General features: G+C 39.5%; 1 protein-coding gene across 1 annotated transcript; it reads left to right on the top strand.

Annotated features, from left to right (window-relative positions):
• Window positions 1-817: 817 nt before the first annotated feature.
• Window positions 818-24,156, top strand: TMEM233 (transmembrane protein 233). The gene is made up of 3 exons (XM_072124309.1): window positions 818-1,134; window positions 11,700-11,834; window positions 23,333-24,156. The coding sequence occupies exons 1-3, from the start codon at window positions 955-957 to the stop codon at window positions 23,342-23,344; spliced, it is 327 nt and encodes a 108-aa protein (XP_071980410.1). The 5' UTR covers window positions 818-954; the 3' UTR covers window positions 23,345-24,156.
• The last annotated feature ends 3,451 nt before the right edge of the window (window positions 24,157-27,607 follow it).

The following is a 27,607-nucleotide window of genomic DNA, read 5'->3' as shown; positions in this document are numbered from 1 at the left end:
AGCAGCATTTAAGGTTCCTAAGAGCGCAGTAATCTCCATAATCCTTAAATGAAAGAAGTTTGGGACAACTACAACTCTTCCTTGACCTGGCTGTCCAGCCAAACTAAGGAATCTTGGCAGAAAAGGCTTAGTGAGAGAGGTAAGAAAGAACCTCAAGATCAGTGATTCAGTTGGAAGATAGGGAGATGTGAGAAAATTCCCCAAAGTGAACTATTACTGCATAAATTCTCCCCTAGGTACTTTACACCTGTAATGATCATTATTATCTTTTATTGATATGATCCTCAGTTATTTATTGTATTTATATTTATATAAATGAAAGAGAAAAGGTCAAATCACCTAATCTTGTCAGCTCTATCCCAATAAGATCCTCCGTGCACTGATCAAGGCTTGGCTCACAGCAACAAATATGTGCAAAAAAAAACTATGTGCGATCTAGCTCAAAGTAATTCCAGTTCAGGCAAAATATGGTTTAAAACTCCTATAGTTATTTTATTGTTTAAAAAAGTCAGGTAATGTAGCCTAGCATAGGTAAAAAGCTATGGTGGAAGGAACCTACATGTTTTGGTAACTAAACCTCACTCATACATTTTTATCTATGCTGGGCTACTTTATACTTTTTTAAATCATTTAATAAAGGGTTTTAAACCATATTCTGCATGAATTGGAGTGACTTTGAATTGGATTCCACATTGATTTTTGCATATACACTTGTATGTGCTATCAAGCATCACTAATGAGTCAACCTGAGTGGCCTAATCAACATTTCACCCACGCCTAGGAGCATGTCTCTGACTTATAGCCTGGCTGCTGCTCCTTTGCTGATCAGGCATCAGTCGAAATGAGATCACTTCTTCCTTGAACTCCCAACTTGGGTTACACAGCCGCCCCTCAGCCTCATACAGGACAGCTGAACTTTTCTGGGTAAACCAATTTCTGAACACTGAATTTTCCATGTCTCAAACTCCATGCAATCCAGAAATCAAAAGGGCTTTAGAAGAAAGCCCAGAAACCAACACAGAAGATGGATCCGCCAACGGTCCTATGCCCAGCAATTACCTGATCCTTTCAATATTTTCCTGCTTTTGCCCGGCTTACCCAGTAAACATTGTCGCATTTGTATTTTCTATCATGGTAAGTACTAGCAGAAATGTTTATTGTTATTCTTTGTATCATTTCACAACTCAACTGCTTTAGTTTTCATTTTATTACACACACATATATATATATATATATATATATATATATATATATATATATATATATATATATGATTGTAATTATCATTATAACTGCTATTCATATTATTGAGAATTCTTTGCAATGACAGGTGAAATAATGTGAGGATTCAGTAAAGCATACTGTGTTCTACTTTATGCTTGTTGACTCACTTTATAAATATAGCCATCTCACTATGTGACTGTAGTGAGCCCAATATAGAAGGAGGAATATAACTGTGAGGGAGAGAGTACATGCTATAAATTTAAAACCTATTACCACTATTTACTGCAAAAATATACTTCCCTTTGTATGTTTGATATAAATATATCTCTAGATGAGAATGTTCTTTATGTGGCATGTGTACAATGTTAATTTATGGTTGTCAGTCATGTAAATGTAAATTATAGCGGTTACCCTTACCTGTGTTCAGATCATCTCTATCAGTCCAAGATATTTCGAAAAATTGACAGAAGAAATACGTGACCATATTTACGGTAATTAGATTCTAGTGAATAGTGAAGGTCCAAGCTGCTTGGCAAACAGAAACTTACACAGGTATATTACTGTCATGGGATAACTCATTATATTCTCATAAATATATCATCTTGTTGATTATACTGCATTTGCTCATTAAACAGATTATGTGATGAAATATTTGAGGCCCTGAAGCAATCTAGACACGTTTTTTCATGAAGTGACGTATAACTGGGTAACTGGTCTACTTCATGGGCTATCTTGAACAATAATACCACCAAGTCTGTGTGAACTCCCTCCCATCTATTGTGGACCCTTTGGCTGTTACCCTTGATGTAGTTGTGGATTAGGAGAATTTTGCTTTAGTTCTATAGAAATCTGATGTTGTCAGGTTTTGTTGTGGAAGGTCACCTCTGTAATTTGAACAGCACTATTGTTATTGCCTATGCTGCCATAGATGCTCAAATAAACTGGATATTGCAACTATGATAAGTGTTAAGGCTCTAAAGATAAAATATACAAACTAAAATTTACATGTGTTGTCAGAAAATGTGGGTGACAAGGTGAATGTGGATCTATAGAGATTAGAGACTATTATGATGTAATAAAACTGAACATTTTTGTAGCGAACATTACAATTATAAAATGTACATATGCATAAATTGACTCACAAGTACAATATTTTGTGCTGCATGGTACAGACAGGATTTATTTTTTGGCGGGAGGGGTAGGCTATGCTATTGGAATTATGTTATGTTATGTTATATTGTAACATATTTCCATCTACTAAGTGGACGTTTGTTAGGCGAGAAGGCATTCATTGTCAGCTTGCCAAATCAAATTCCTTAACTGGCTTTGGTCCTTACTGACAGAGATCAGTGGCGGAAGAGAAGTTATTTGTCACTTAATGGTAGACACAGGATGTTTTTTGTTGTACCTTTTTTATGATATTGGTGTACATTTTGAATGATTGTATTGTGTAGTTGGTTGTAGCCATTACCGGGTAGTAGGGTTCATTTACAACAAACAATTTAAACACATGTTTAAAGAAGCCAACCAACAATTAAAGCTAATTGAACTAAGGCAAAATATGTAGCCCAGCCACAACTACCATGTGACATTTATAATACGCATGTCTTCTTATTTGTCAGAGGGTGTATTGGGTCCTCTGAGGTATCAGTGTCTTAATACTAAGGGTGAATGCACACATCTGCAAGAAATCCATTATGGCACATTTACTTACCTGGTCCTGCGTAATCCCCGATCCGTAGTGTCCGCCTGATAGCCTGCATATGTCGCTTCCCCGATCAGGTCACCGGAGTTCACCTTCGGTGGATCTCCTGACGGCCTGCCCACCGATTTCTGTTGCGTCAAAGCCGACGCAGATGTGCCAAAATCCGATCATGTGCAACACAATACCCGGTGCGAAAATTTGCGAAACCCGACGAAAATGCGTCTGCGGTCCTATTCCTGCCTGGCTTTGTGGCACGGCTACTCAGCTCCCTATGGAAAAGGAATCTATCTACAGTCAGTCCCAAGGTTACGTACATGATAGGTTCCATAAGTTTACGATAGGTTCCATAAGTTGAATTTGTATGTAAATTGAAACTGTATAATTTATAATTGTAGTTCCAGACAAAAAAGTTTTTTTTCCCCCGGTGACAATTGGAGTTTCAAAATTCTTTCCTGCAATGGCACCAAGGACTATCAATGAACCTTACTTACAGGCACTTTACAGCTGATCACTGCAGTCTGGGACTACAGTAAAGCTTTCTGAGAGTTTCAACAGAGCTCACAGGGGGCAGAGGGGTCTGTCTGTAACTAGGGGCTGTATGTAAATCAGTTGTCCTTAAGTAGGGGACCGCCTCTACTCTCCGCCAGGCTTGCGGCTCACAATACATGCAAAATAATTTTTTTTGCATTGCAATAGCTGTTTTCCAGGGACCGGAACCATGGTGCCTCCATAGTAATGTCCCTTGCACAACCCCCATAGAAATGTCGCCTGCCCAGCCCCCATAATAATGTCCCCTTCCCAGTCCCCATATTAATGTCCTTTGTGCAGCCCTCATAGTAATGTCCCCTTCCCAGCCCCCACAGCAATGTCCCCTACGCAGCCCCCACAGCAATGTCCCCTGCGCAGCCCCCATAACAACGTGCCCTGAGCAGCCCCTATAGCAATGTGCCCTGCACAGCCCCATAGCAATGTCCCCTGCCCAGCCTCCATAGTAATGCCCCAGCCCAGTCCAGATAAGAAGGAAATTCTTTCTCGATGGATTAGGAGCCACCTCTGAGCCTGCTGTAATATAACTCTTGGATGAATATTCTACCAAGACTATAATATGGAGATTAACTTAAGTGTTATCTAACGTAATGTAACATTACTAAATTTAAAGCAGTTTGGGAAGGTTGGATGAAAACATCTGGCTTGCTGTCAGGCCTTGCTTGAGATGTGTCACAGTATGAGCTCTCCCCTGAGAGGCCAATAGGGGGTTGAAATGTGGGGGGTATTATTATGATCCAATCTTTGCTTGTGTGTGTGTGTGGTGAATATATTTCCCGTTCCCCGTATGAATACTGTGCTTGTTTTCAGTCAACCTGGACTCCTGCCAATCCCTAACCCTAAACATTCTGCTGAAGCAAATTATAAATGCCCCCCACTTTCACCCCATTCAGTATTAATATATCAGGTGTGTAGGTGGTAGTGTCCCACAGCCTTGCAGACATTAGGTGTCACGGAACACTATTTTTAAGTATCAGTTCCTGCTTTGTAGCAGTCCACTGCACCCCTCATGTTGCTCCCCATCTTGCTGAATATTCTGCTGCCTTTGGTGAGAGGTTCAGCTTACCTCAAGGCATGTGAACCCCTGGGGGTGGGGGTTGTTTTTTCATTCCGGCGGTGCCTGGATTTTACTGTTTCATTTGCAGTTTTTTTTATTTGTTCTGTCTGGTGACAAAGCCCACTTATCTACAAGTAATCTGTGTAAGTAACCAATAAAATGGTCCATAACAACGATCAAATTAAAATATATAAATTATTTTTATATAATTTTTATTTTTTTAACATCTTCACTGATATAATCCTTAAATTCAAAACACTGAGGAAGGAAGAATGAGTATATGAGAAGTTGAGAGAACAGATAATGTGAATCACTTGCTATGAAATCATCATGTGGCATATCACAAATCCTATGACAAGAAGATAATTGTCACGGATGGCCTCGCGACCCATGACGCCAGCGCCTCATAAGTGTCCCCGCTCCCGAGTCCCGGGCTCGCTCCATGTGCATGCGTCCCAATGCCTTAGGACGCGCGCGGCAGCCTTAGAAAGGGCCAGTGCGCCATTAATTGGCGCTGGCCATTTCCCATGAGGCTATTTATGCCTGCCTCTCCCATCTAACCCTGCTGGATCTTTGTGCCTCACAACCTAAGAGGAAGCTCTGTTGCGATTTGCCTGCGTTCTAGTGTCTCCTGCGTTCTAGTGTCTCCTGCCTTCTAGTGTCTCCTGCGTTCTAGTGTCTCCTGCCTTCTAGTGTCTCCTGCGTTCTAGTGTCTCCTGCGTTCTAGTGTCTCCTGTGTTCCTGTGTCTCCTGCGTTCCTGTGTCTCCTGCGTTCCTATGTCTCCTGCGTTCCTATGTCTCCTGCGTTCCTGTGCCTCCTGCGTTCCTGTGTCTCCAGCCTTCCTGTGTCTCCAGCCTTCCTGACCTCCTCCGTGTACCAGTGTTCCTCTGTGCTGCTGTCCTGTGTTCCCGTACCCATCTGCTTGGACCTCCTGTTGCTGACCCCGGATTGGACTCTGACGTTGCATCTTTGCCGCCTGCCCTTACCCTGTGCCTGGACTGTGACCTCGAGTTTGACTGCTGTTTCTGTACCTCAACCTCGGCCGCCACTGCAGACAAGTCACGCCTGAGGAACGCCCACGTGGTACCACGCCGCAGCTTGTCTAACCCGCTTTGCGGTGGGCTCTGGTGAAAACCGGGTACCACTTAGACTCCGGTCCCAGGTAGTGACTTGGGTCATCGTCTACAGTGGTCCAGAGGATCCACATCCCGCAAGCCTGACAATAATGCATCATGCATGAAGTGTCATACATGCCCCTAGTGTGACATCCCGGATGAAGTCTATGATATGTCTTCCTCATAAGAAGGGTGATAGATTTTATTGGGGATTAATGATAGTTTTCCTCTAAATTTTCTTTACTGAGTAAAGTCTTGTCCTAAGGAAGTCTTGGAGACTGAAGAAAAGGTTTTTCTTGCTTGTGGATATACTTTAACCCCATTTGGGACCACACCCTTTTCTGTTATTGTGTTTCCATTTTTTGCTGCATTTATTTACTTTTTTTAATTTTCCATTGATATGCTGTCTGCAGGGCAAAGTGCACTAGCAAAGGCAACATTTAATATTTTGTGCAATGTACTTGGAAACTGGAGAAAAAACTAATGAAGTGGCATTGACAAATAATGCAGTCGCATCATTTTCTTGTGGGGTTTGTTTTTTATGGCATCACTGTGACCTAATTTGGGTCACTATAATCACAGATATATATCAATTCAAACTGTTACGTGAAACCTTTAAACAAAAGTCAAACTTTGCAAACAAAATTTATTTCTATTGACCTGAGTAAGGTCTAATCTTTTGTGAGACAAGACTTTTGAACATTTTTTTTCCATTATGGCTTTTTCCTTATGGGATAACCACTAATGTGGTTATGATTTTAATTTGCTTGTACACATATATAGATTCTATAGAAAAGGGGATTGAATGTATAATTGTTTTCATTTTTGTATATATATATTTTTTGGGCTGAGTAAGGATAATTTCCAAATGTGTAGGCTAATTCCTTGGCTATAGCCCACTTTGTTTTACATATCATGTTTTTCTATGGAAATGAAATAAAGCTTTTTTTCTACAATTTTTTATATCGGAGGTGTTCTGGTAAATGTTATGAAGTTCATGGCATGTCTACTTTTCTATGTAAATATACTCCTCATCTGTTGCAGTCTGTACTAAAAAAGTGCTTAGTATCAGCCATCGCTCTGGCTGCCATGTCACTGATTCTGTGCCCCCCGATGAAGTCACAGGGAGTGGCAATATTCAATTTTGGTGCCACGGACAGATTCGGTATAAAAAAGTTGACACCTGCCCTCTATGGTGAGGGCTATGCCCGTGAACCCCTCCATACATCTGTTAATAAACTACAATGTATTTGTCAAAGCCATCTGGTATAGAATGTAAGTAACCACTTGTTTATATTCCTAGCACATGTTTTCTAGTTTCTCGTTGTTCTATATCGGCTATCAATAACAAAGTGTTTCCATTTATGTGAAAAGTGTTTAACAGTCTTTTCTTACATAGTATTCATTATCATTCAGTGTTCATTTATATACCTTAGCTCCTCTAAGAGTTAGTATATTAGTATCCAGAATTACTGATTTCAGGTTCCTTTCATCTTTCCCTTCATCTCCTCATTAATGTAAAAATTCCATTTCTTTTCATCAGCACCAACTTTTGCCAGAAACTCTGACAATGTGCTAAAGCAATGCAAAAACAGTCCAATAAATAATTATGAATTGATAAAAATAAAAGGACAAAATTAAACAATAGAACATATATGTGCACAGTGGCCTAAGAAGACCCCAGTGGGCGCTTGTGCAAACTTAAAATAAGAGCCCTCAAATAACTAAACCTGCGCTGCCAGCCCCTTCCCGCACGTAAAACTTCAGAATACACATATTTTCACTCCACTGACATATGCACACATACACTATATATGTATAATGCAAATATATAAAATTACTGCACTCTAGGGCTGCCATAAGAACAGGACATAAGATATCACTTACCATATAAATCAGTAGTAGCTCCGACCTTCTTCCCCTGATTTGTCCTGGTTTTGGTGGCTCCCCACAGATGACAATTGTTCTCCATCAGTTACAGCACTTTCAGAAATTCTCCAGCCATGACTTTTTGCTTCAAAATTCACCAAAAGACATCTTCAGCTCAGTGCATCACATCTCAAAACTGTGCCCCTAAAAATACCACAGTCACTTACAGTACAAAGTCTCATAGTAAAAATGTATATTCTTATTTGTATATGGAGCCCGCTAATTGTTATACAGCAACAACATGCTCTTATTAATTTATGTTTATTCCCACTAATAATTCAGTAATATTCAGCAAAATAAAGACCCCCATCAATTTATATGTAACCTGTACCCCATCATTATTTAAAGTAGCAAAAATTACCCCCCTCATTAAACCATATGTAGTCAGCAGTGCCCCAGAAATTAATATGTATCATTGTAGACCCTCTTATAGGTTAATTTAGTTAATACAATATCCAGCAGCCCACAGTTATTCATAAGCGGCTTAGGCCTCTTGATGCATCCGGCAGGTGGTGCGGCAGACGAGCCAAACTATGTCTGTTCGGTTTTGCAAAAGAAAGCAGGCACAGGGTGGGAACCTGCAAGAATTATTTGCAATTATTCCACTGCTTCTACGACAGAAAACAAGTGTAAAAGCAGTGATAGATATTCCCCCAAGGGAATATTTTATATAATAATTTTATTATTCAATTAAATAATTTTCAATTGACATTTTTGTATGTACGTGGTCCGCATGCTGCAATTTTTTTCTCACTGTCTACACATCTCTGAAAAAAACAGACATGTGAACAGACCCATAGGAAACAATGGGTCCATTTGCCATCTGCAAAAAAAGGATAGCACAAACAACGTCAGTCTAAATGAGCCCTAAATTATACTATTTTAAGCTAAATTCACGCTGCCGTGAGCCCGCCGCACCGTAGCACGGTGGGCACACGGCAGCGCGGGGAGAGGAGGAGGAGGTGAGCGCAGCTCACCCCCGCCTCTCTCCATAGGAATTAATGGCGCACGGCGCCGTAATACGGGGAAAGATAGGACATGTCCTATCTTTCCCCGGGCTATGGAGCGGTACGGTGCCGCACGTGTGCTGCACCGTAACGCTCCCGTACAGGGCCGTGAGCCCATAGAAGTGTATGGGGGACGTATATCGGCCGTATATACGTCGGCCGTATATACGTCCCCCATACTGTAGTGTGAATGTAGCCTAACATGCTAACATTACAAGGACAACCTTCACAATACATATAATAAACACATATAAAACACTAAAGCTCTCCTCGCAAATCACTGGTTGACTGTTACTGATCGCATGTGTTTCAATGGAAATGCATAAGTGATTAGGCGCAGCCCCACCCCCAGATGTTTGCATTGCATTTCTAAATGCAATGTGAATATCCCATGGGACCGCACCCTAAACAATCAGATAATACTTTATTCCTTTTCTGGGCATCATATCGCACTCAAAATTCTGTTATTTTTGCAACCCTACTCTTAATTTTATGTGTGTCTTAATGACTTCTTGTCTTGGGCTAGTACCTGACACCCAGCAGGGCCAGGCCCAGTCACTGTCGCCCACCCTGCGACTATTATCCCATGCATATACATGAGCTGATTCATTTTCATTTTTTCCTTCTTAGAAGAAATACTATGACACATACACTTTTAACACTGAACTAGCAGATCTATACCAATTACTTACTTAAAATACAATAATTGTCAATATTTGTTTATGATAAGCCTATGTTATGCCTTCTAAATGATATATATGTAAGATATATAAAGAGGAATTTTAACTACCTCTACTGTTCTACTATATGGCATCTTGTAACATTCACTGCAATACACTAGGAAGATTGAAAAATAATAACAAATGTGGACTTGGTTTTGATGGATTTCACTGTGACAAATCCCCTTACAGGGAACCTGTCATCAGGAGTCCTTTTCTCGCTCCCCCATGTCCCCATAGAGAATAGTGGGCACATTGCCAAAGTGTTTTTATAATAAAACTGGCTTTTCCAACAAAAAGAAAAGTTAGAAAGAAAGGTAAACTTTCATCTAACTTTTCTTTTTATCAGAAAAAGCCAGTTTTATTATAAAAACACTTTGGCAATGTGCACACTATTCTCTATGGAGAAATGGAGGAGCCAGAAGAAGGGCTCCTGATGACAGGTTCCCTTTAATTGTGTGCATCAGCATCATCAGCATGTATTGTGTACAACTTTATTTTTAACTACTGTATATTGTTATGTTTTAATATATATATATCTATCTTTGGAGGGGGGTATATCTTATATATCTTTGCCATATTCTTACTTCCAGCAGGTGCCACAGGCAAACTTCGAAAGATAATAAATAATAATTAGATATGAAAATAACTGGACCTTTACATTAGGATTCAGACTGCACATAAAAGAAGTAATGCTCCCCCAATGTCCACACAAGGAAATGGTTCCCTTACTTTCATTAAACCCTCAAATGCAGTGATCTTGTAAGAGAATTAAGAGTTAATAGTCCATGATCATTGTGTCGTCTCTGATCACACACAATGTACATTTTTTAGGAGGAGGATTTATTCACCAGGAGACACAAATGTTAATAGTGAGATGAGTTGCTTGTAAAAATGCCAGATTCAGATACAAAATCCAGATTTCTTTCCACCTCAAAAGTAACTTTTTTAATGTAAAGTGTAAACAGCTCCATTTATAAAACAATGGGGCAGATTTACTTACCCGGTCCGTTCGCGATCTAGTTCTCTGCGGTGGATTCGGGTCTGGTCGGGATTCATCAAGGTAGTTCCTCCGATGTCCACCAGGTGGCGCTGCTGCACTGAAAAGCATCTGAACGCACTCGAGTTCACCGGGCCGGACCAAGTAAAGGTAAGCGCGTCCCAAGCGACACTTTTATTGTTTTAAATGCGGCGGTTTTTCCGAATCCGTCAGGTTTTCGCTCGACCACGCCCCCCGATTTCCGCCGCGTGCACGCCGGCGCCGATGCGCCACAATCCGATCGCGTGCGGCAAAATCCCGGGGCAGTACAGGGAAAATCGGCACAAATCGGAAATATTCGGGTAACACGTCGGGAAAATGCGAATCGGGCCCTTAGTAAATGACCCCCAATATGTATAGAATGTACAAACTAATAAAGATAAAGAGTGGCCTAAAGAAGCTTATTCATTTATTTTATACATCATGTTATTTTAAAATTTGTTTAAAAGATACAATATTCATAGACTCATCTAAGCTGTTAGCTATACTTTATATGAGAGCAATGTTGAGCAATGTACTCTTTATAAGAGAACAATGTCTGTGTGTGTCTATCTCAAGTCTGGTGAACTAATTTGATTCCCTTTTATAGATTATATGTGAATTAGGGCAGAAATATTTAACACCTTTATAAGAGCATCATTAGTTTTTAGTAGTCCACCTTTTGGTATATTTTTATTGGAACAATAAAGAAACATGGATTATATCCCCATTCAAATTGGATATTGGATTCACTGTACCTATGTTGTTACGTCTCAGCAGAGGTTAAAAAAATGTGCGTGTGTGTGCAAGTCTGAAAAAGCCTGTTTATAACAATGGGTCAGAATGCAATGCAAGTTCTGTGCATCAAAAGCATGTGCAGAACATGCGCATGAAAAACACAAGTGTGAAAGGCGCCTTACTTTTCACTTCAAAGTTGATTATCTGGATGATGCCACTAACCTGGACTATGGAAGAAACATGAAGCTGTTCAAGTGCTTGACAATATATCAGCAGAGGTTTATTAGGGCAATTTCTGATGACAGGTTCCCTTTAAGCCTTTATATTTTGGGGCATTTTTATTAAATTTACAGTGACATAAAAAAGGCTGCAAAATCAGATTATTAGCAAAGGAACAATGCTGAATTTAACTGTATGACTAAGGAAAGAAACATCCAAATATTCAAGTCCCAAGACATTCTTTTAAAGTATTCCAACATTCAGCTGAAAAAAAGAAATACTGGCTGGCTTTTCATAATATATGTAATATAAAATATGCACTATATACATATAGTTATCTAATGTCTCTTTACTTGTATCTGATCTACATAGTTATCATTTTAAAAGAAGTAATGAAATTATTTGTATATTTTAACACCAGGCCTTAAACAGCTATAATGACGGAGATCTTGAAGGATCCAGAAGGTTGGGACGTAATGCCTTATATGTTTCAATCGCATCCATAATCATCGGCCTCCTGGTCATTGCAACGTACTGTTTTGTTCATTTTTCCACGGTATGTTAATATTTTCATTTTACCTTTCATAGGAAAATCATGTCAAGTCCTGGTCCAAACACAAGCAGATTTGTGCAGGTTATGTGTATTGTTTGCTGCAGCAACTCATTCCTACTATTCCACTGAAAGTGATAATCTTTGCTATCACATGTTCTCCTAGTATCTTGTGCTTGACAATATTATCTTACTTCCACATTATTAGTTAAGTAGTACAAAATCACACATGTAAATGTGTTTTCCAGGACTTTCTTTGGGATAGATATAGCAATAGTGACCGCACTCTACTGGTAGGTGGTGCTCAATGTAGGATTCTCAATCCGCTTTACTCCATATAGAGAACATGGCACACACCAAAATGAATTTTATGATTTCATTTCACATATGTGGTTCCCCCATCGTATGAGCCAGATCATACTTAACAAAGGTCGAGATGACCGGAACATCGTAAATTTCTTTGATCTGTGTAACTTGTATCTCTTTTGATCATATACAAAGGTGAAGACTATGCTATGTGAAAAATTCCCTGAAATAAAATCATAAAATTCATTTTGGTGTGTGCCATGTTTTCTTTGGGATAGGTGATCAATATTAGATTATTGGTGTCTAACTCCTAGTACAACGACCATCAGCTGAATAATGGGGCTGTGGTGGTCAGGAACAGGCAACACTCTATATACTATATAGGATACACTCTAAAACAGAATGTGTAGAGCGGCACCGTGAATATAATAATTCGAGTGCAGGTCTTTTTAAGAGGTCCGACACCAACCCCAACATCCAATAGTAGACAATTGAGAAGCAGCACTCTGGAAATTTCACTGAAGAACAAAGTATTATTCCACCATAGTGGAGTACTGCTTCTCAATTGTCTACTACTAGGCTACACTCTATATACTATGGAGTGCTGTCGTCTCATTCACAGACACATTCAATGAGCTGATCAGTGGAGATGCTGGAGTTGGACCTACATCAATCAAATATTGATGACCTATAACATGATTTCGTCACCGATATATGAAGCTCCAAATTACTTTTGAACTCGCTCTTTATGATATGTTATTTTCTACACATAAGGGCCTAAAGCCATCAATAGGCAATTAGTCTAAATGGTCCATTAAGACCTGAAAATATAATACCAACCTGTTTTAGATACAGCAGCCCCAGGTTACATACAAGACAGGTTCTTCAGGTTGTTTGCAAGATGAATTTGTGTGTAAGTCGGAACAGGTATGTCCTATAATTGTAGCTCCAAACAAAATATTATTTTTATCCCGGTGACAGTTGGATTTTCAACATTTTTTGCTGTCATAAGAACAAGAATTAATTAATAAAACTTCAATACAGACACTTTATTGCTGATCATTGCAGCTTGAGACTAAAGTAAAGCTTCCCGGGAGCTTCACCAGAGGTCACAGTAAGCAGAGAGGTCCGTCTGTAACTAGGGGTAGTTTATAAGTTGGGTTTTCTTAAGTTGGATAACCTTATGCCATAGAGTCTCTCTTTTTAAAGGTGATTTAGAATAATAGGATTGCTTTTCTTCACTGTAGTTATAGCCTGAAGACAACAATAGCGCTATTTGATGAAGAAAGCTGGGAGACTATTCTCATGCAGCTCATTTAGTTACTATAAAGCTTTATAATGGTTTTTAAATTAAATAGGCATTAAAGTGTACTCTTCACAATATCCAACACCTTCCTCTTCTTGTTCTCATAGCACTGGTTGCACATAATTAACAATTAATTACACATTAATTAGATTTCATGACAATATAGCCAATGATAAATGTATACATCTACACTCTTTGTAATAGTAGCATATGTAGGTTGTGTATTTTCTATGCCCCTCTGTCGTTGTCACCACCATGGCTGATTTAACAGAGAACGTGGCATCATAACTGCTTATGTGTTCTGTAAAAAAGTTATGAGTCTTAAAATAGATGTTCCACTTCTAGATATAGGCTCATTGGATTACACTGCATATTTAAAGAGGAGCAAAAACATAAATAAGAATAAAATGCAAAAACAGCAGAAGGACAAGTTTTGTAAGTTAAATTTAATGTGATACGCCTGCAGAATAGTTAATGTTCTGGTGCCATAGAATGTCACTATTGCTTTAGTACATGTTATTATTTTATGAGAGTTCAATGCAAAGGCCAGCTTATCCAATGACGAGATCAGTTACTAAGTGTCGCTCCTAAATATGAGAATAAGGTTACAGTTAAGGAACAGACTGAAGTGGCTTGAGAACTGAAGAAGTTGAATAATACATTTCATCCATATTTTTAGTTGGATACCAGCTGGAAATATGTAGGGTGGAATCAAGTTTCTAAAGGGGAATAATTAGTTGGTATGTATAACTAGCAGTTACCCTCTGGCCTCTGGTCCCTAAAGGAGCCCAAAGATCTCCCTGTCACCTCAGAAACATTAGATATGGCACATGAAGAAAGAAGGGACAATGAAGTTTAAAAATCTGTCAGTTTCCCCTACCAAAATAAGGTGTTTTTGTATAGAATTGTGAGTATACTTTATGACTGCTTCATCTTCTAATTATTACATTCTGAGGGTTGATAAACATGGTTTCTTTCTTCCAAAAACACCCTGACACCCTGTAGCATCGCAGTATATTGTATAAGTGATCCAACCCCGGGTTCAAGTTCTAGAAATAAAGTAAAAAAAAAGTTAAAATAATTTTTAAAAAATTGTAAAAAGAAATAAATGTCCAAATCACCCCCATTTCTCTAGATCACATATAAAAATAAACAATTAAAAACAGGTTAGGTATCATCCAGTCTCAAAAAGTCCCAATCTATCAAAATATAAAAACAATTGCTCCTGTCTGAGAACCCTGTAATGAAAAATAGCACCCAAATGTTTGATCCCCCACTTTTTTGCCATTTCATGACCAAAAAAAATTATTAAAGTGATCAAAAGGGGGAATGGCCTAGTGGCCTATGTGAGCAGACTTGTAGTGCCGAAGCTCCACAGTGATACGTCTGCAGAATCCTGATCTCCTGTCTGCCTGGGTTAAAATTTATTCCTACCAGGTAGAGAAGGTGCTTGTGATCTGGTGGAGATACTCCTGCGTCACCCAAGAATCAGAAAATGGTGGAGAAACCAGGTGAGTATCACTACCAAGATGGCAGCCTCTAGCACCAGAGTTCCTAAGTGTCCAAGTCACTGAGGACAGACTACTGCATGGCTTGGCAGCTTTGCTCAGGCAGCTCACGGGGCAGAAAACAAAAGCCAAACTGTGTCCTCCACATGTCAGCAGCAGCCACAAGCCTCCCCTGGCTCCCATTTTGCTCCTATTGGGTAAACACTGTATGTGAATGAGGAGGACATGATAGGAGAGGAGGTAGGAGACCAATCCCCGCATAGAGAGGCTCATGAAGTGCAGGAAGTCCCTGAGCCTACGTTAGCTGATGTTCTCAGGGCAGGTTCTTTTTGGCATTTAACCTATTTAATAGCAAACAGAAAAGTGAGTGTGCAGTGATCCTATGTATGTGTAATTCTGTGAATTCTTCTTTTCTTCCATATTTTCTCTTGTGTTCCCCATTAGTAAAATGGACTTCATACGTGCCCATGCTACACAGTGTACATCCTGTGAGCTTCTTTTGAGGGTACTGCTGTGTGGGATGTGTGAAAATTTCTCATCTGGAAGCCGAGATTCTGGATCTAAATGAGCAAGTTTCAAGCCTGCGGGCAATTGACAGTATGAAGCAAAATCTGCTGTTCCTGGAGCACAAACTCATTGAGGAAGATGGGTGTGGGGATGCTATTATGAAGGTTCACAGAGAGGGGGCAGCTAGTTGGGTAACATGTATTAGGTGGGGTAGAGGGAAGAGCTTCAGGGAGTCTAGTCCTGATATGGTGCACACCAATAAGTTTTCCAATCTAGCGAACGAGGAGGATATTAGCTCCATCTGCCGTCTGCCCCAGTAAGGGGCATGGGAGAACAGGCAACATCAGACAAGTGCTGGTAGTGAGAGGTTCCATTATTGGGGGAACAGACGGGGCAATCTGTCACACTGCCATGCATACTGAACAGTGTGTTGATTGCCAGGTGCTCGGGTTCGGCATGTTGCGTATCGGGTTGACCGATTACTGGGAGGGGCTGGTGCGGATCCAGCAGTCATAGTCCACCAATGACAAATTAAGGTAGGTGGAAGGTCCTTATAAATGATTTTAGGGATTTAGGCCATAAGCTCAGGGCAAGGACCTCAATGGTAGTTTTCTCTGAAATACTACCTGGATCGTATGTCACACCAGAAAGGCAGCAGGACATTAGGGAGGTAAATAAGTGGCTCAAGGATGTTGTAGGAAGGAGGGGTTTGAGTTCATGGAGAACTGGGCTGACTTTGCTCTCGGCTACAGGCTCTACAGTAGGGTTGGGCTGCACCTGAATGGGGAGGGTGCAGCTGTCTTGGAGGAAAAATGGCTAGAAGGTTGGAAGAGTGTTTAAACTAGAGACCTCGGGGGAGGGAAACTACACTTGCACAAGGCACGAAGACAGTGTAGATAGGGAGCTGAAAAGAGTCATAGTACATGGAGAAGAAAGGGGGGCTGGAATAACATTGGGCAATAACAACCAAAGGAATAGGGAAAACCATATAAAGTGCATGTACACTATTGCCAGAAGTCTCACAAACAAAATGGAGGAAGCAGAAGTCTTGTTGGAGGGTAAATATGATATAGTGGCTATCAGCTAAATATGTCTGGACAATAGGAATGACTGGGCTGTTCATGTAGATGGTAATAGTCTTTTTAGAAATGTGGAGTCCCTATGGTTGGAGATAAGGGGAGGGAAAAAGAATAATAAAATATTACTTGAGGTTTGTTATAAGGCTCCAAATATAATGGAGGCAACAGAAGAACTGAAATCAAGAAGTCAAATGGATGCGGCTTCAAAGCATGGTGAAGTACTTAGCATGAGTTACTTCAATCATCCCTGTATAGACAGGGGGCAGAGACCTGCAGGTCCTTCAAAGGTAGCATGTTTTTGTCAACAAAAAAAGACAATTACCCGTCACAACTAGTCCTGGACCTTATCCCAACCAACAGACCTAAAGGGTATCAAAATTACATGTTGAGGGGAACCTGGGTAATAGTGACCACAATATCATCGATTTTATATTATGCTTTACTAAGATGGATAGTAGAGGAGCGACGAAGACTCCAAACTTCAGGAGGACAGATTTTCAACAGCCAAGGGAGGACCTTATAGGCATAAACTGGGACAATGTTCTCAAAAACAAAAGCATCAGAATAAAATAATTCTGCCTGACATCAGCCCGGGGGGAGACTTCAATATGGTGATGGACATAGACTTGGACATGACCACAGGTAGGTCCCCTGTCTCCTTTGCCAAATGCCGTAGACTGAAAACTGAGCTTCGAGCTCTGCATTTGGTAGGAATATAGCTACCATTCCCTAGCACACAACTCATATCATAGGCTCTACTATCTATTCCTCTCACACAGATTACTGGAAATGGTTCCTAGATGCTCCATTGATACATTTTTGTGGTCCGACCATGCCCCTGTCTTTGGCTCACTAGAGGGCTCCCCTTTTCCAGGTTGAAAAGGCATATGGCGGCTCAATGATCATCTCTTCTAGATGATCTGTTGTACGCAGAGGAAGTGAAAGCCGCATTTCTATCCACACCAGAGAACCCCTCTCTGAATGACTCTACAACTGTCTCTATATGGGAAGCTCTTAAAAGAAAATTACAAACCATTTTCAATTCCCATGGGGCCAGATTGAAATGAAAGAGAGCCCATAAACTTAAAGCACTACTACAATCATTAGCTTATAAAGAATGCGCTAACAAATCTACCCATTCTGAGCTCTTGAAGGCCGAAATTTCCTCCATACGATAAGAAGTCTTGTCTATTCTTGATCAAAAATATTGTTGCGCCAGAGAACTCATGCAGAACGGCTTCTTTGAATATGGAGATTAATGTGGAGCATGGTTACCCAAAGCCGGTGCCGATGCACCAAAATCCGATCGTGTGCAACACAATCCCCTTCTAAATAGCTCTCCCAGTGGCGCAATCCGCAAAAATTTCCAAAATCTGGCGAAAGTGCTATCCGCGGGACCCTTAGTAAATAAGCCCCATTGTGGCAACTTTCGACCAATATCCTCGCCCCAAATATTTTCTAAACTCCTAGAGCTCCGATTCAGCACTTCATCTCTAGGCCCTTTCCTCATCTCCATCCACCATGACCCCCCAGGTTATTGTTGAAAGGGTCCACACTCTCCATTTTTAGTTTTTACCATTTATATACCTGAAAAACAATTTGGTATTAGTTTTACTCTCCTTGGCAATATTTCTCTCAGTCTCTATTTTTGCTGCCTTTATCTGTTTTTACAGAATTAATTTTTTCAGTCAATAAACGTTTATTGAAACATACAGAATACAATAACGTAGTGTACCACTGCTATCTCTAAGTGAGTGCTTGGTTTCCCTGCCGGATGCTCCTCTACCTATAATGGGGGATTTTAGTACAGTGTAAGATAAAAGTGTTGATAACTTTTTAAGGGGAAATTGTAGAAAAGCTGGAAGTTTGGTAATTCAGCTGACACATTGAATAAACATTTTTTTATCCAATGTGTGAGTTGAACTACCAATAAAGCCTGCATAACATTTTGGAGAAGTACGTTGTGCTGGATGTTTTTGTTTATAGCTATATGTGATGGTCCAGTTTTAAAATCAGAGTTTAAGATTCTGCGATCTCTGTTCTTTCAACATCTACAAACTAGTGTCAGGATCGGAGGTAGTGGATTCTCTGGACCAATGCGGACAATGACAAAAGCCGACATCTGGGACCGTAATCTAAGTGATACCTGGTTTTCACCAGAGCCCGCCGCAAAGTGGGTTGGACAGCGGGCATACACCGTGTGCTAGAGAGGAGGAGGAGGTGACCCCTCCTCCCTCCATAGAAAACAGCAGCGTGCGGCTGCACACTTGCAAAAAGATAGAGCATGCTTTATCTTTTTGCGGCATCCGGCGTGGATCGGTGCCACACATGTGTTGCACCGTACCACCGCTGACCCTCCATTGCCATCTATTGAGACGTATATGCGGCCGCATGTACATCCCCCAGACGGCTGTGTGAATTAGCCTTTTGACTGGAAGAGTTACAGGGAATGTGAGATGCATTTTGGTAGAAATGGAAACATCTGCTCTTTTCACTAAAAGTTACACCTTACACAGGTGAATACATAAAAAAGTGTGAGAAAGTTACTGGCATCAGAATATGGCAAAACAAAGAAAATGTTTTCATACAAACGGTTTTAATTTTTTAAAATCCTAATAAACCTTTTAAATCTATTAAAATCTGTCTGTCATATCTAAAACCTTCATAAATAGTGCTATCACCACCTATACTTTACTTATTTACTAAGAAGGCAATAGGGGCCTAGTTACATAAATTCCTATACAATTTTACAAAAATTCCTTCAAAATAATACTAGCAGCATTATCCCTTCAGAAACTAACATTCTTTAAGGCTATAAGTAGAGACTTATTAAGTTTTAAAGATTTAGTACACATATGTGTGGTGCAGACATAAAATTATAGTCGCCAGATAAGAAGATAAAAAAATAATGTAATTATGTAATAATGTAATTGTAATGTGTATGGTTCCTCCTCTCTGTGAAATCAATCTACTGGGAACCCATTACCTCTCTCCCCATACCAGACTTGAGTGTTTTATACCTAGGGTTGTCCTATCAGGGTTGTCATGTTATTTAGTGAGGTTACTGAAGAGGTATAGTCCCAAAATTTGTAGTTAAGATATGGTTAACCTGCTAACCCTAGTTTGTTAGTGGGTGCTCCTAATTATGGTTTATGTCTATGTTATTTGAATAGATATAATTTTTCTTTTTTGAATTTCTCTCCAAAACAAGGAACATAAACCCCCTTTGCATACTATAATACATATGATATCAATTATAATAGGCCAGAAAGCTTACATAAGATGGGTGATATAAATTAGTAAGACTTCAGCCGACTTACAGACAACCCCTATTTACAAACGGCCCTATGTATATTGGTAATATACTGTACTTTAGTCCCAGGCTACAATGATCAGCTATAACAGTTATCAATTAAGTGGCTGCAATTAAGATGTATTATTAATGCTGGTTCTTATGACAACCCAAAAGTTTTAAAATCCAATTGTCACAGAGAACCTTACTTGTCCATAATCCCAGGACTGCCAGCACAGATGGTCCCCGGGTTTCGTACAAGATTCTGAAGTCGAAACTATATATTTTATAACTGAATGCCCAGCCAAATTTTTTTTGGTGTATGTGACAAATCAATTTTAAAAATGTTGGATTGTCATAAGAACCAGGATTAATAATAAAGCTTCATTACAGACACCTTAAATAACTGTTATATATGCTTTTTGTATCCTAGGGCTAAAGTACAGTAAATTGCCAACATCCAGAGGTCCGTTTGTAACTAGGGATCATCTGTAAGTCGGATGTTCTTAAGTATATGCTACTAATATTTCTTCTCCACACTATGACTCACTTTTCTCCCTTTATGGAAGGTAGGAGTTGTTCATATATCAATTGTATATTGACTGTACTATTTATATACAATTAAATAAAAGTGAAGTTTGAAAATATATGACTGATGGGTTTCAGTGAGGTATTTAATAGAACTTTTTTGTAAATTAACACTCAAGAAATGCCTCCTTAGAAGTGCCACATGTAACATATGGCACAGTATTGTAAAGAGGTTACTGAAGGTAAATGTCAAAAGTGGTTTATATAACATGGGGAAGTAAAAAATAATAGCAAATGAAAGATGTTTTTATTCAGTGCAAGTTTAAAACCATTATTAAAAATTGTCCAACTAGGTAAACACCTTAAGGTGGCATTAGGTTAGACTTTTGGCTCATTTGCAGAATTATTCCATTATGCAATTAAAACAGTATACAGAGACACAAACTCTTGTGAACAGGGCCCTTATTCCTATTGTTTCATATGACTATGTTATTACTCCTAATGTCCTATTTTGTGTGTATATTTTCCCCATGATCTGTAAAGCTCTGCGGAATATGAAGGTGCTATAGAAATAAAGATTTATTATTACCTGTATTATTATGAAATAGATCTGTTGACTGTAATTTGTTTATAGTTGTCAAAAATTTTCTGAATTGAAAAAGAATAAAGGTGTCTTGTACAGAAATGGTTAAGTAAGGTTACTTGAAGGCTGTTTAACCCATTTACATTCTCTAGGTTACTCATTTAATCAATGTGACAGAAACATGAATGACCTTTCAGGTTGTGTTCCGTATATCAGTTGTATGTGAGCAACAGTTTTTATCGTCCATGCACCAGATGCCAGAAACTATCCCAAAGACAACTATGGAATTCCTTCTGCCATACATTTCATCCCCAGATCTTTAGAACCATACTGAATGGAAACTTTATTGTTCTTATTAATTGAATCCCGACCCTGCACTGTATTTTGACAAGTGGCGCATGTCCCTTGTTTGCACTGTAGTCTTTTGGCTTTGCTGCAGTTTTCTCCTGAACTGGTCGCAGGGCTAGGTGTCCAGCTATGAGAGATAGCTCAGCAGGAGACCCAGAGGAGAAGGTAGATGCTATTTTTTCTGCTTCTGTCTTCTCCATTCTTCACTTCATGCTGAATGGCACAACTAACAGAGCCAAGGGTTAAGTATGGGTCTGATCAGTAAAGCTCTGCCCTAGACATCTGCCCCACAGGGGGGCAATTCCCCCTGTAACTGGAGCTCTTATAGATGCCCCGGTTACAGTGGGCAACTTGGAAGAAAAAAAAATTGTCAAAAACTGTGAAAATGACCCACTGGGTCTTTTATGACCTCAGCACTATGTATTAAGTAAAAACACACACACACAAAATATTAATTAACATGTGGAAATACTTGTTAATATTTTCCAATAGAATAAAAATAATCCTCCTCTACACTATAAAAAACATTGCCGTAGTCGACCTATTTGCCCAACTCTATACATACTGTGGGGCTCATTTACTAAGGGTCCGAACGGCGCACTTTCGTTGGGTTTCCCAAATATTTTAGTTTTGCGCCAAATTGCCCCAGGATTTTGGCACATGCGATCAGATTGTGCCGCATCGGCGCCGGCTTTCATGCGACAGAAATCGGGGGGTGCCGTCAGACAACCCGATGGATTCGGAAAAACCAAGGAATTTAAAAAACGATTTGTATTGCAAGATCAGCATTTACATGCATCAGGAAAAAGAAGGTGAACTCCGGAGGACCTCAGCACAGCAGCGACACCTGCTGGATATCGGGCACACGATCTTAGTGAATCCTAAGATTCATCGCCGAATCCTCGCCGGAGAATGCGCCGCGGGATCGCGACTGGACCGGATAAGTAAATGTGCCCCTATATATCAAACTGATCATGGCAAATTAGGGAATGCATTTGTTCCACTTTTTGTAACTTTAACACCAAATAAAACTATAAAATGCTGCAAAAATGAAGGTAGTATGAAAAAAATCTAAGTTATGGCCCTCAACTCATTCTCGCACCTGGATGTTATAGTATGTCCTGGTTAACAGTGTTTTAACGCACCAGAAGATCACACAGGCACAGCAGCCATTTAACCTCTTGTCAGACACTCTGTCAACTCTTCGCCCTGCATCAGCACCCCCTTAACATGATCGGAGAGTGCCGCAATGCATTGCTAGAGGTGTTTCTTTTAGTACATTTATGGTTGGCAGAAAAATAGGGTTTATCACTAGTATGGCATGTCTGCAGCCACTGCTGTTTTATTAATTCATACTAACAGATGAGGAAAACAGAATAAAGTCATTCAATAAATCATAAAGGTTACAAGGTTATATACTCAGTACAGTTGAACATCGGTGCATCAAAATTTTCATTAAATAACAGATATTGTTAGTCTAATAAAAAGTTCATTACTATTTTCTAGATATTGATATAGATCGGCTTGCTTTACTTCAACAGGAATCTTCATTGTTTCCTTCCTTGTTAACTGGATAAAACCTGATTATATAACAGATGAATATGGCTCGTTATAACACACAGCTCTGATTACTGTGCTGTGACAATAACAAGCCATGTAAATGGAACCTAAAGGAAGAAAAAGAAATGAAAAAAGAATTGTCTTTGGGGGGGGGATGTATCAGAGGTGTCTGAGGTAAAACTGTTCCAGTTGCCCATGGAAACCAATCAGAGCTCAGCTTTAAATTTTAGAAACAGCTGTGAGAAAATGAAAGCTGAGCTCTGGTTGGTTGCCATGAGCAACTAGAACAATTCTGCTCTCAAACACTTCTGATAAATCTCTCCAAGTATTTTTTATTTTAGCCCCTGGCTACAGCAAGCAAGTAATTTTTCCTGCAGGAATATTGCATGGCGGCCGTTTGGCTGTCTATTTTAGTACATACAGAGCCAAAGTTTGCCATTACGTTTTTGAAGAATAATGTATGTGTTTCTTGATGTTTCTGTTCCAGCACGCAGTCTGATGAAGGGACAAAAGATGAGATTTTTACAAGACATCAAGAACGCTCTTCACAGTTGCAAAAGGAAAGAAGCAAGTTTTTGCACTTAAAGGTCATCAACCCAAAGCCAACTAAGCAGGAGGCAAATTATCTATCAGTGTGTGTTTGCATATATACTGTACACGTGGTTCCAGCCACAAGAAATCACTATTTTTTTATATCACTCATCCCTACAATAATGTCCGTAACTCTGTAAATGTCTTGTTGATTGTTGAACATTTTGCCATATCCAATAGGATTGAGAAAACTCTGGTGGTAAGAACATTTAGGATTAAGTTACATAAACATAGCTTCTTATTTCCTTCATGGGAAATCTGACGCTTACAAAGGCCATGGCCAAAAATGCTAAATGTTTCCTGGATAATAAAATGTTTATAGGCCCTCATCTTATCAGCTTCATCTAAAATAAAATGTTCTGTATCCACATCCTAGAATTTTTACTGCATTTTTCAAGCAAAAAAAAAGCTTAGGTAGGTAGCCAAATACCTGTCACACTATTTACATGACAACACTGCAAACTGCAGACTGGCCTAAGATTTCTGAACATAGCAGTAACATTTTCTAAGCTTTCGATAAATTTTCCTGAAATGTCAGTGACACCAAATACAAATATCTCAGTGATCAAGTTCAAGTGTAAATTAGAGATGCTACAAATACCATGTTCTGTGTATCCATGTTTTTATTTTGATATATCTGCTGTATTTATATTGTAATTGATGGTTTGTAGATTTTCCTAAATTTGTACTGAGAGAATTAAATGTGTATTCTATAATTTTCCTGGGCTCTGCCTGTGATTACTGTGGCACATAAAAGCCCTTAATTTTCTTTGAAAAAAGGGACATTTACTTCTTTCTTCGAAATGAAACAAAGCAAATAGCAGGTAAAAGCATTGGGTGTGAAGAATGGGCCCCCATTTTATCCACTCCCTACTATAGGGGAGTGGATCAGAAAATTTGCCTAGAACAGTACAGCATGAGAAATTGGCCTCTGTCCATGCAGGTACATATGGATTATTTTTTTCCCCTGGGAAAAAGAAAAATGTAATATGATTGCAACATTTGTAATATTATCATATTATGGGTGGATAGTATAATTTGGTTATGTATATTGTTTTATTTGGAAAAGGATTGTATTTTAATTTGTTTGAACGGGTGGTTGAGATTTCTATGGAGCATCGTGAATAATTATAATATACTGTGGCTGGGGTATGGAGATAAAACGTTTTTTTTTTTTATTTGTTGTGTTCTTTTTGTATCTCTTTCCCTTTTTTTAAATATTTTTTTTTCTTTCATAGACATAATGTTGTTTAAAGGAAACCTGTCACCAGGGACCTCATTTTCACTAAAGACAGGTTGTAGAAGCCCATTACACCTGCAGTGCAAATATGCCTCTCTGCCTTTTACAATCATTTGCATTACAATATAATTGTGTGTTATAACTTACCTTGCACCCTGACAAAATCCTGGGGTAGTCACAGGGGTTGGGCTTTGGTTTGGATGCATTTCAAAAAAGACCTTAGCCCCCACCTTTGCGCTCCTGTACAGCTTCTCACCAGGCTGTGACCTCTGTGAAGGAGGAAGAGGGAAGCTTCTGCAACCTATCGTTAGTGAAAAATGAGGTCCCTGATGACAGGTTCCCGTTAAGTAAGGAGTTGAATTACAAAAGAGTTGATCATCTTTCATTTCTGTGTATTCTGCAAGTTATTTTGTATAAGGACAAAATGCTTTACTCTCCCATAGATATGTTATTTTGGCAACACAAAAGGTACTCTCCTGAATGAGATGTGCAAGTAAGCTTGGAAACACACAAAAAATAGTTAAATACGGTGATGTAGAAAGCCAAAGAAAATAAATCTGACTCATATGGGTCATTATGGATGTTAATTTTAAAAACGAATCTAAGTAAAATAAATAAATAAAATAACATAATAATTCAAAAGGGAAATGTCTCTACTAGCATCCTCTTCAGATCAAGTACAGCAATTGCTGATTCAGCAAATTCCCTGATTCATTGTACTTAAAGGAAACCTACCATTTAGAATGGCAGGGGTAAGCAGTAAGTACCGAGCACTAAGTGCCGGTACTTACTTTTTTTAGTGTTATAATCCGCGGTATCGCTATTTTAACACTTTTTAAACTTTAGAGCAGGAGAGGCTTCGGCGCTGCGCGCGACCGTGCGCGCGCAACATCTCCGCTATTTCCTATGTAGGTGCGCACGCAGGCCGAAGCCTGTTCTGGTCTAGAGTTTATAACACTAACGAAAGTAAGTACCGGCACCAGCTCACCCTGAGCTGGTGCTCGGTACTTACAGCTTACCCCTACCATTCTAAATGGTAGGTTTCCTTTAAAGGAAAATGACAAAAGAATTTGTTGAAGTAGTACATCTGTCAAGAACCCAGGGTTCATAGTAAACCCTTAATTACCACCATATAAACTTTTTACAGTCATTAAGGGTACTTGGACTTTCTACAGTGCTGCATCAGAAAACGTTTCCAGGACATTGCTTCATGCTAGAGCCAGGGCTGGGCTGTATAATCACAGTCCAGCCCTGGTACTAACTCCGGAGATTACTTTAAAACTTTATTGATACCCTTGGGGGAAATTCTTTTGTACATAATGTCCCGATCCTGCATGTTTAACTCCTTATACAACGTGGTCAAACATGGCCTGCAGTGTCTAAGTAGGTACAGTGTAAGCTGTATTCTATTCACTTCAAAGGACCTGTGTGGCTATGCCATATACAACCAATTTACAAGAGTAATTCTATTTCTGAAGAAAAAAACAGGTATGTTTTTCCAATCTCGCTCTTCCCCTTCAAAGCTGAGGGCAGAAGGATAATGTATAAAGTGGAATGTCTTCTACTGAAATGCCCACTGAAATAAAATTGCCAATATAGGGTGCTTTTTGTGGAGGAAAACCTGTGTGTTTTTCTGTGGGCCCTCCAAGCCTTTTCAGGATTGAAAGCCATTAAGCCTTCAAACTCTCAGAAGTCCATTATTTATATAACGTGTGTCCAGAAAACTGGCATAGGAGGCATGATAAATGCAGCTCCATGGCCCACATTTAATAAAGTTTTCTGTCTGATTTTGCAGTGAAAAGAACATGCAAACTGCTTGCACGTGTATTTATAAAGTGGCTGTGCCAGTTTTGTGTCACATTAGAGAAATGTTCACCTCAGGGGGTGTAAGTGCTTAGTCGTAGTTGGCGCCACATTTATTACTGATGTGAGCCACAATTTTGTCTGCACCACACTTCTGCAGCATGAAAAAAGTGCACCAAAAAATACAAAAATACATGGGGGGATTTACTAATTCTGGCGCAAGCACGACTGTCGGCATCGGAGATCAGTCTCCGGAAAGCAGAGCCCGTTATTTTAAAGTGGAGCACGGCTGTAGGTAAATAATGGGAAGACGGTAATAATCAATCAATCAATTAGATATGTGCCAAATACTGACATGGACTGCGCCTTAATTTTGCTCTCTGGCCAATTTTTGCCTGGTCTATTGTGCGCCAAAAATTGTGCCTAAAAATGCTGACAAAATACACATAAATGTGATGGATAATGTGGAAAAGTTAGGCCGCGCCCACTTGTGCCAAAAAAAAAAGGAGGAGTCGGGATAGTCGGAAACATCTGTTCTTTCTGGAGCAAACTAATTATAAGTGATCCACAACAATTCTGCGCCCAAAAAAACTAAAGATCCGGGCATTTTTTTAGGCGCAGATATGATAATACATGTCTCCCATGATGTACACTTCTCGAGCAGTGCAGGGGGTGCCAGATTGATGAAGACCGCGCACCAGTTTTGATTAATCTGCTGCACACTCCACAGGCAGTTTTCACATAGTACAAACTGCACTAGTAATCCTTTATTAGCCCCACAATGGAGAAATTCACAGCATTACAGCAGCAGAGAGGGTACAAAGAGTGCAGTACAAACAATGATAGAACAATAATATTAAATAAACAACAGAAAAAAGGGATAAAAAGACAAAAAAAAAGACATGCAATGATTGACAGTTTTGGTATTCACTCTGTGGATGGGACCTGCAGGGACTGGTTAGGTGGTGACTATATAACGTAGTAAAAGCCCGTATGTGGTAAACTTATCAAGAAGAATTCTACACCAGGTCTTGCACTATAACCTGCACCAGGAACCGGTAAGCCAGATGACCTGCCCTATCACACCCACTTGACATGAGGGTGAAAAAAGTCATTATTCCTGGCCAT

Source organism: Engystomops pustulosus, chromosome 1 (genome assembly GCF_040894005.1).
Source record: "Engystomops pustulosus chromosome 1, aEngPut4.maternal, whole genome shotgun sequence".
Taxonomy (NCBI): domain Eukaryota; kingdom Metazoa; phylum Chordata; class Amphibia; order Anura; family Leptodactylidae; genus Engystomops; species Engystomops pustulosus.
Note: the sequence above shows the minus strand (reverse complement) of the source record. Positions and strands in the feature narration are given on the sequence as shown.

What these genes read in the sequence shown, in the direction of transcription:
- TMEM233 (XM_072124309.1), top strand. Translation starts at nt 955, where the DNA reads ATGTCTCAAACTCCATGCAATCCAGAAATCAAAAGGGCTTTAGAAGAA. An exon ending in CATTTGTATTTTCTATCATG is followed by an intron (nt 1,135 to 11,699) that starts GTAAGTACTAGC and finishes TTTTAACACCAG; the next exon opens with GCCTTAAACAGCTATAATGA.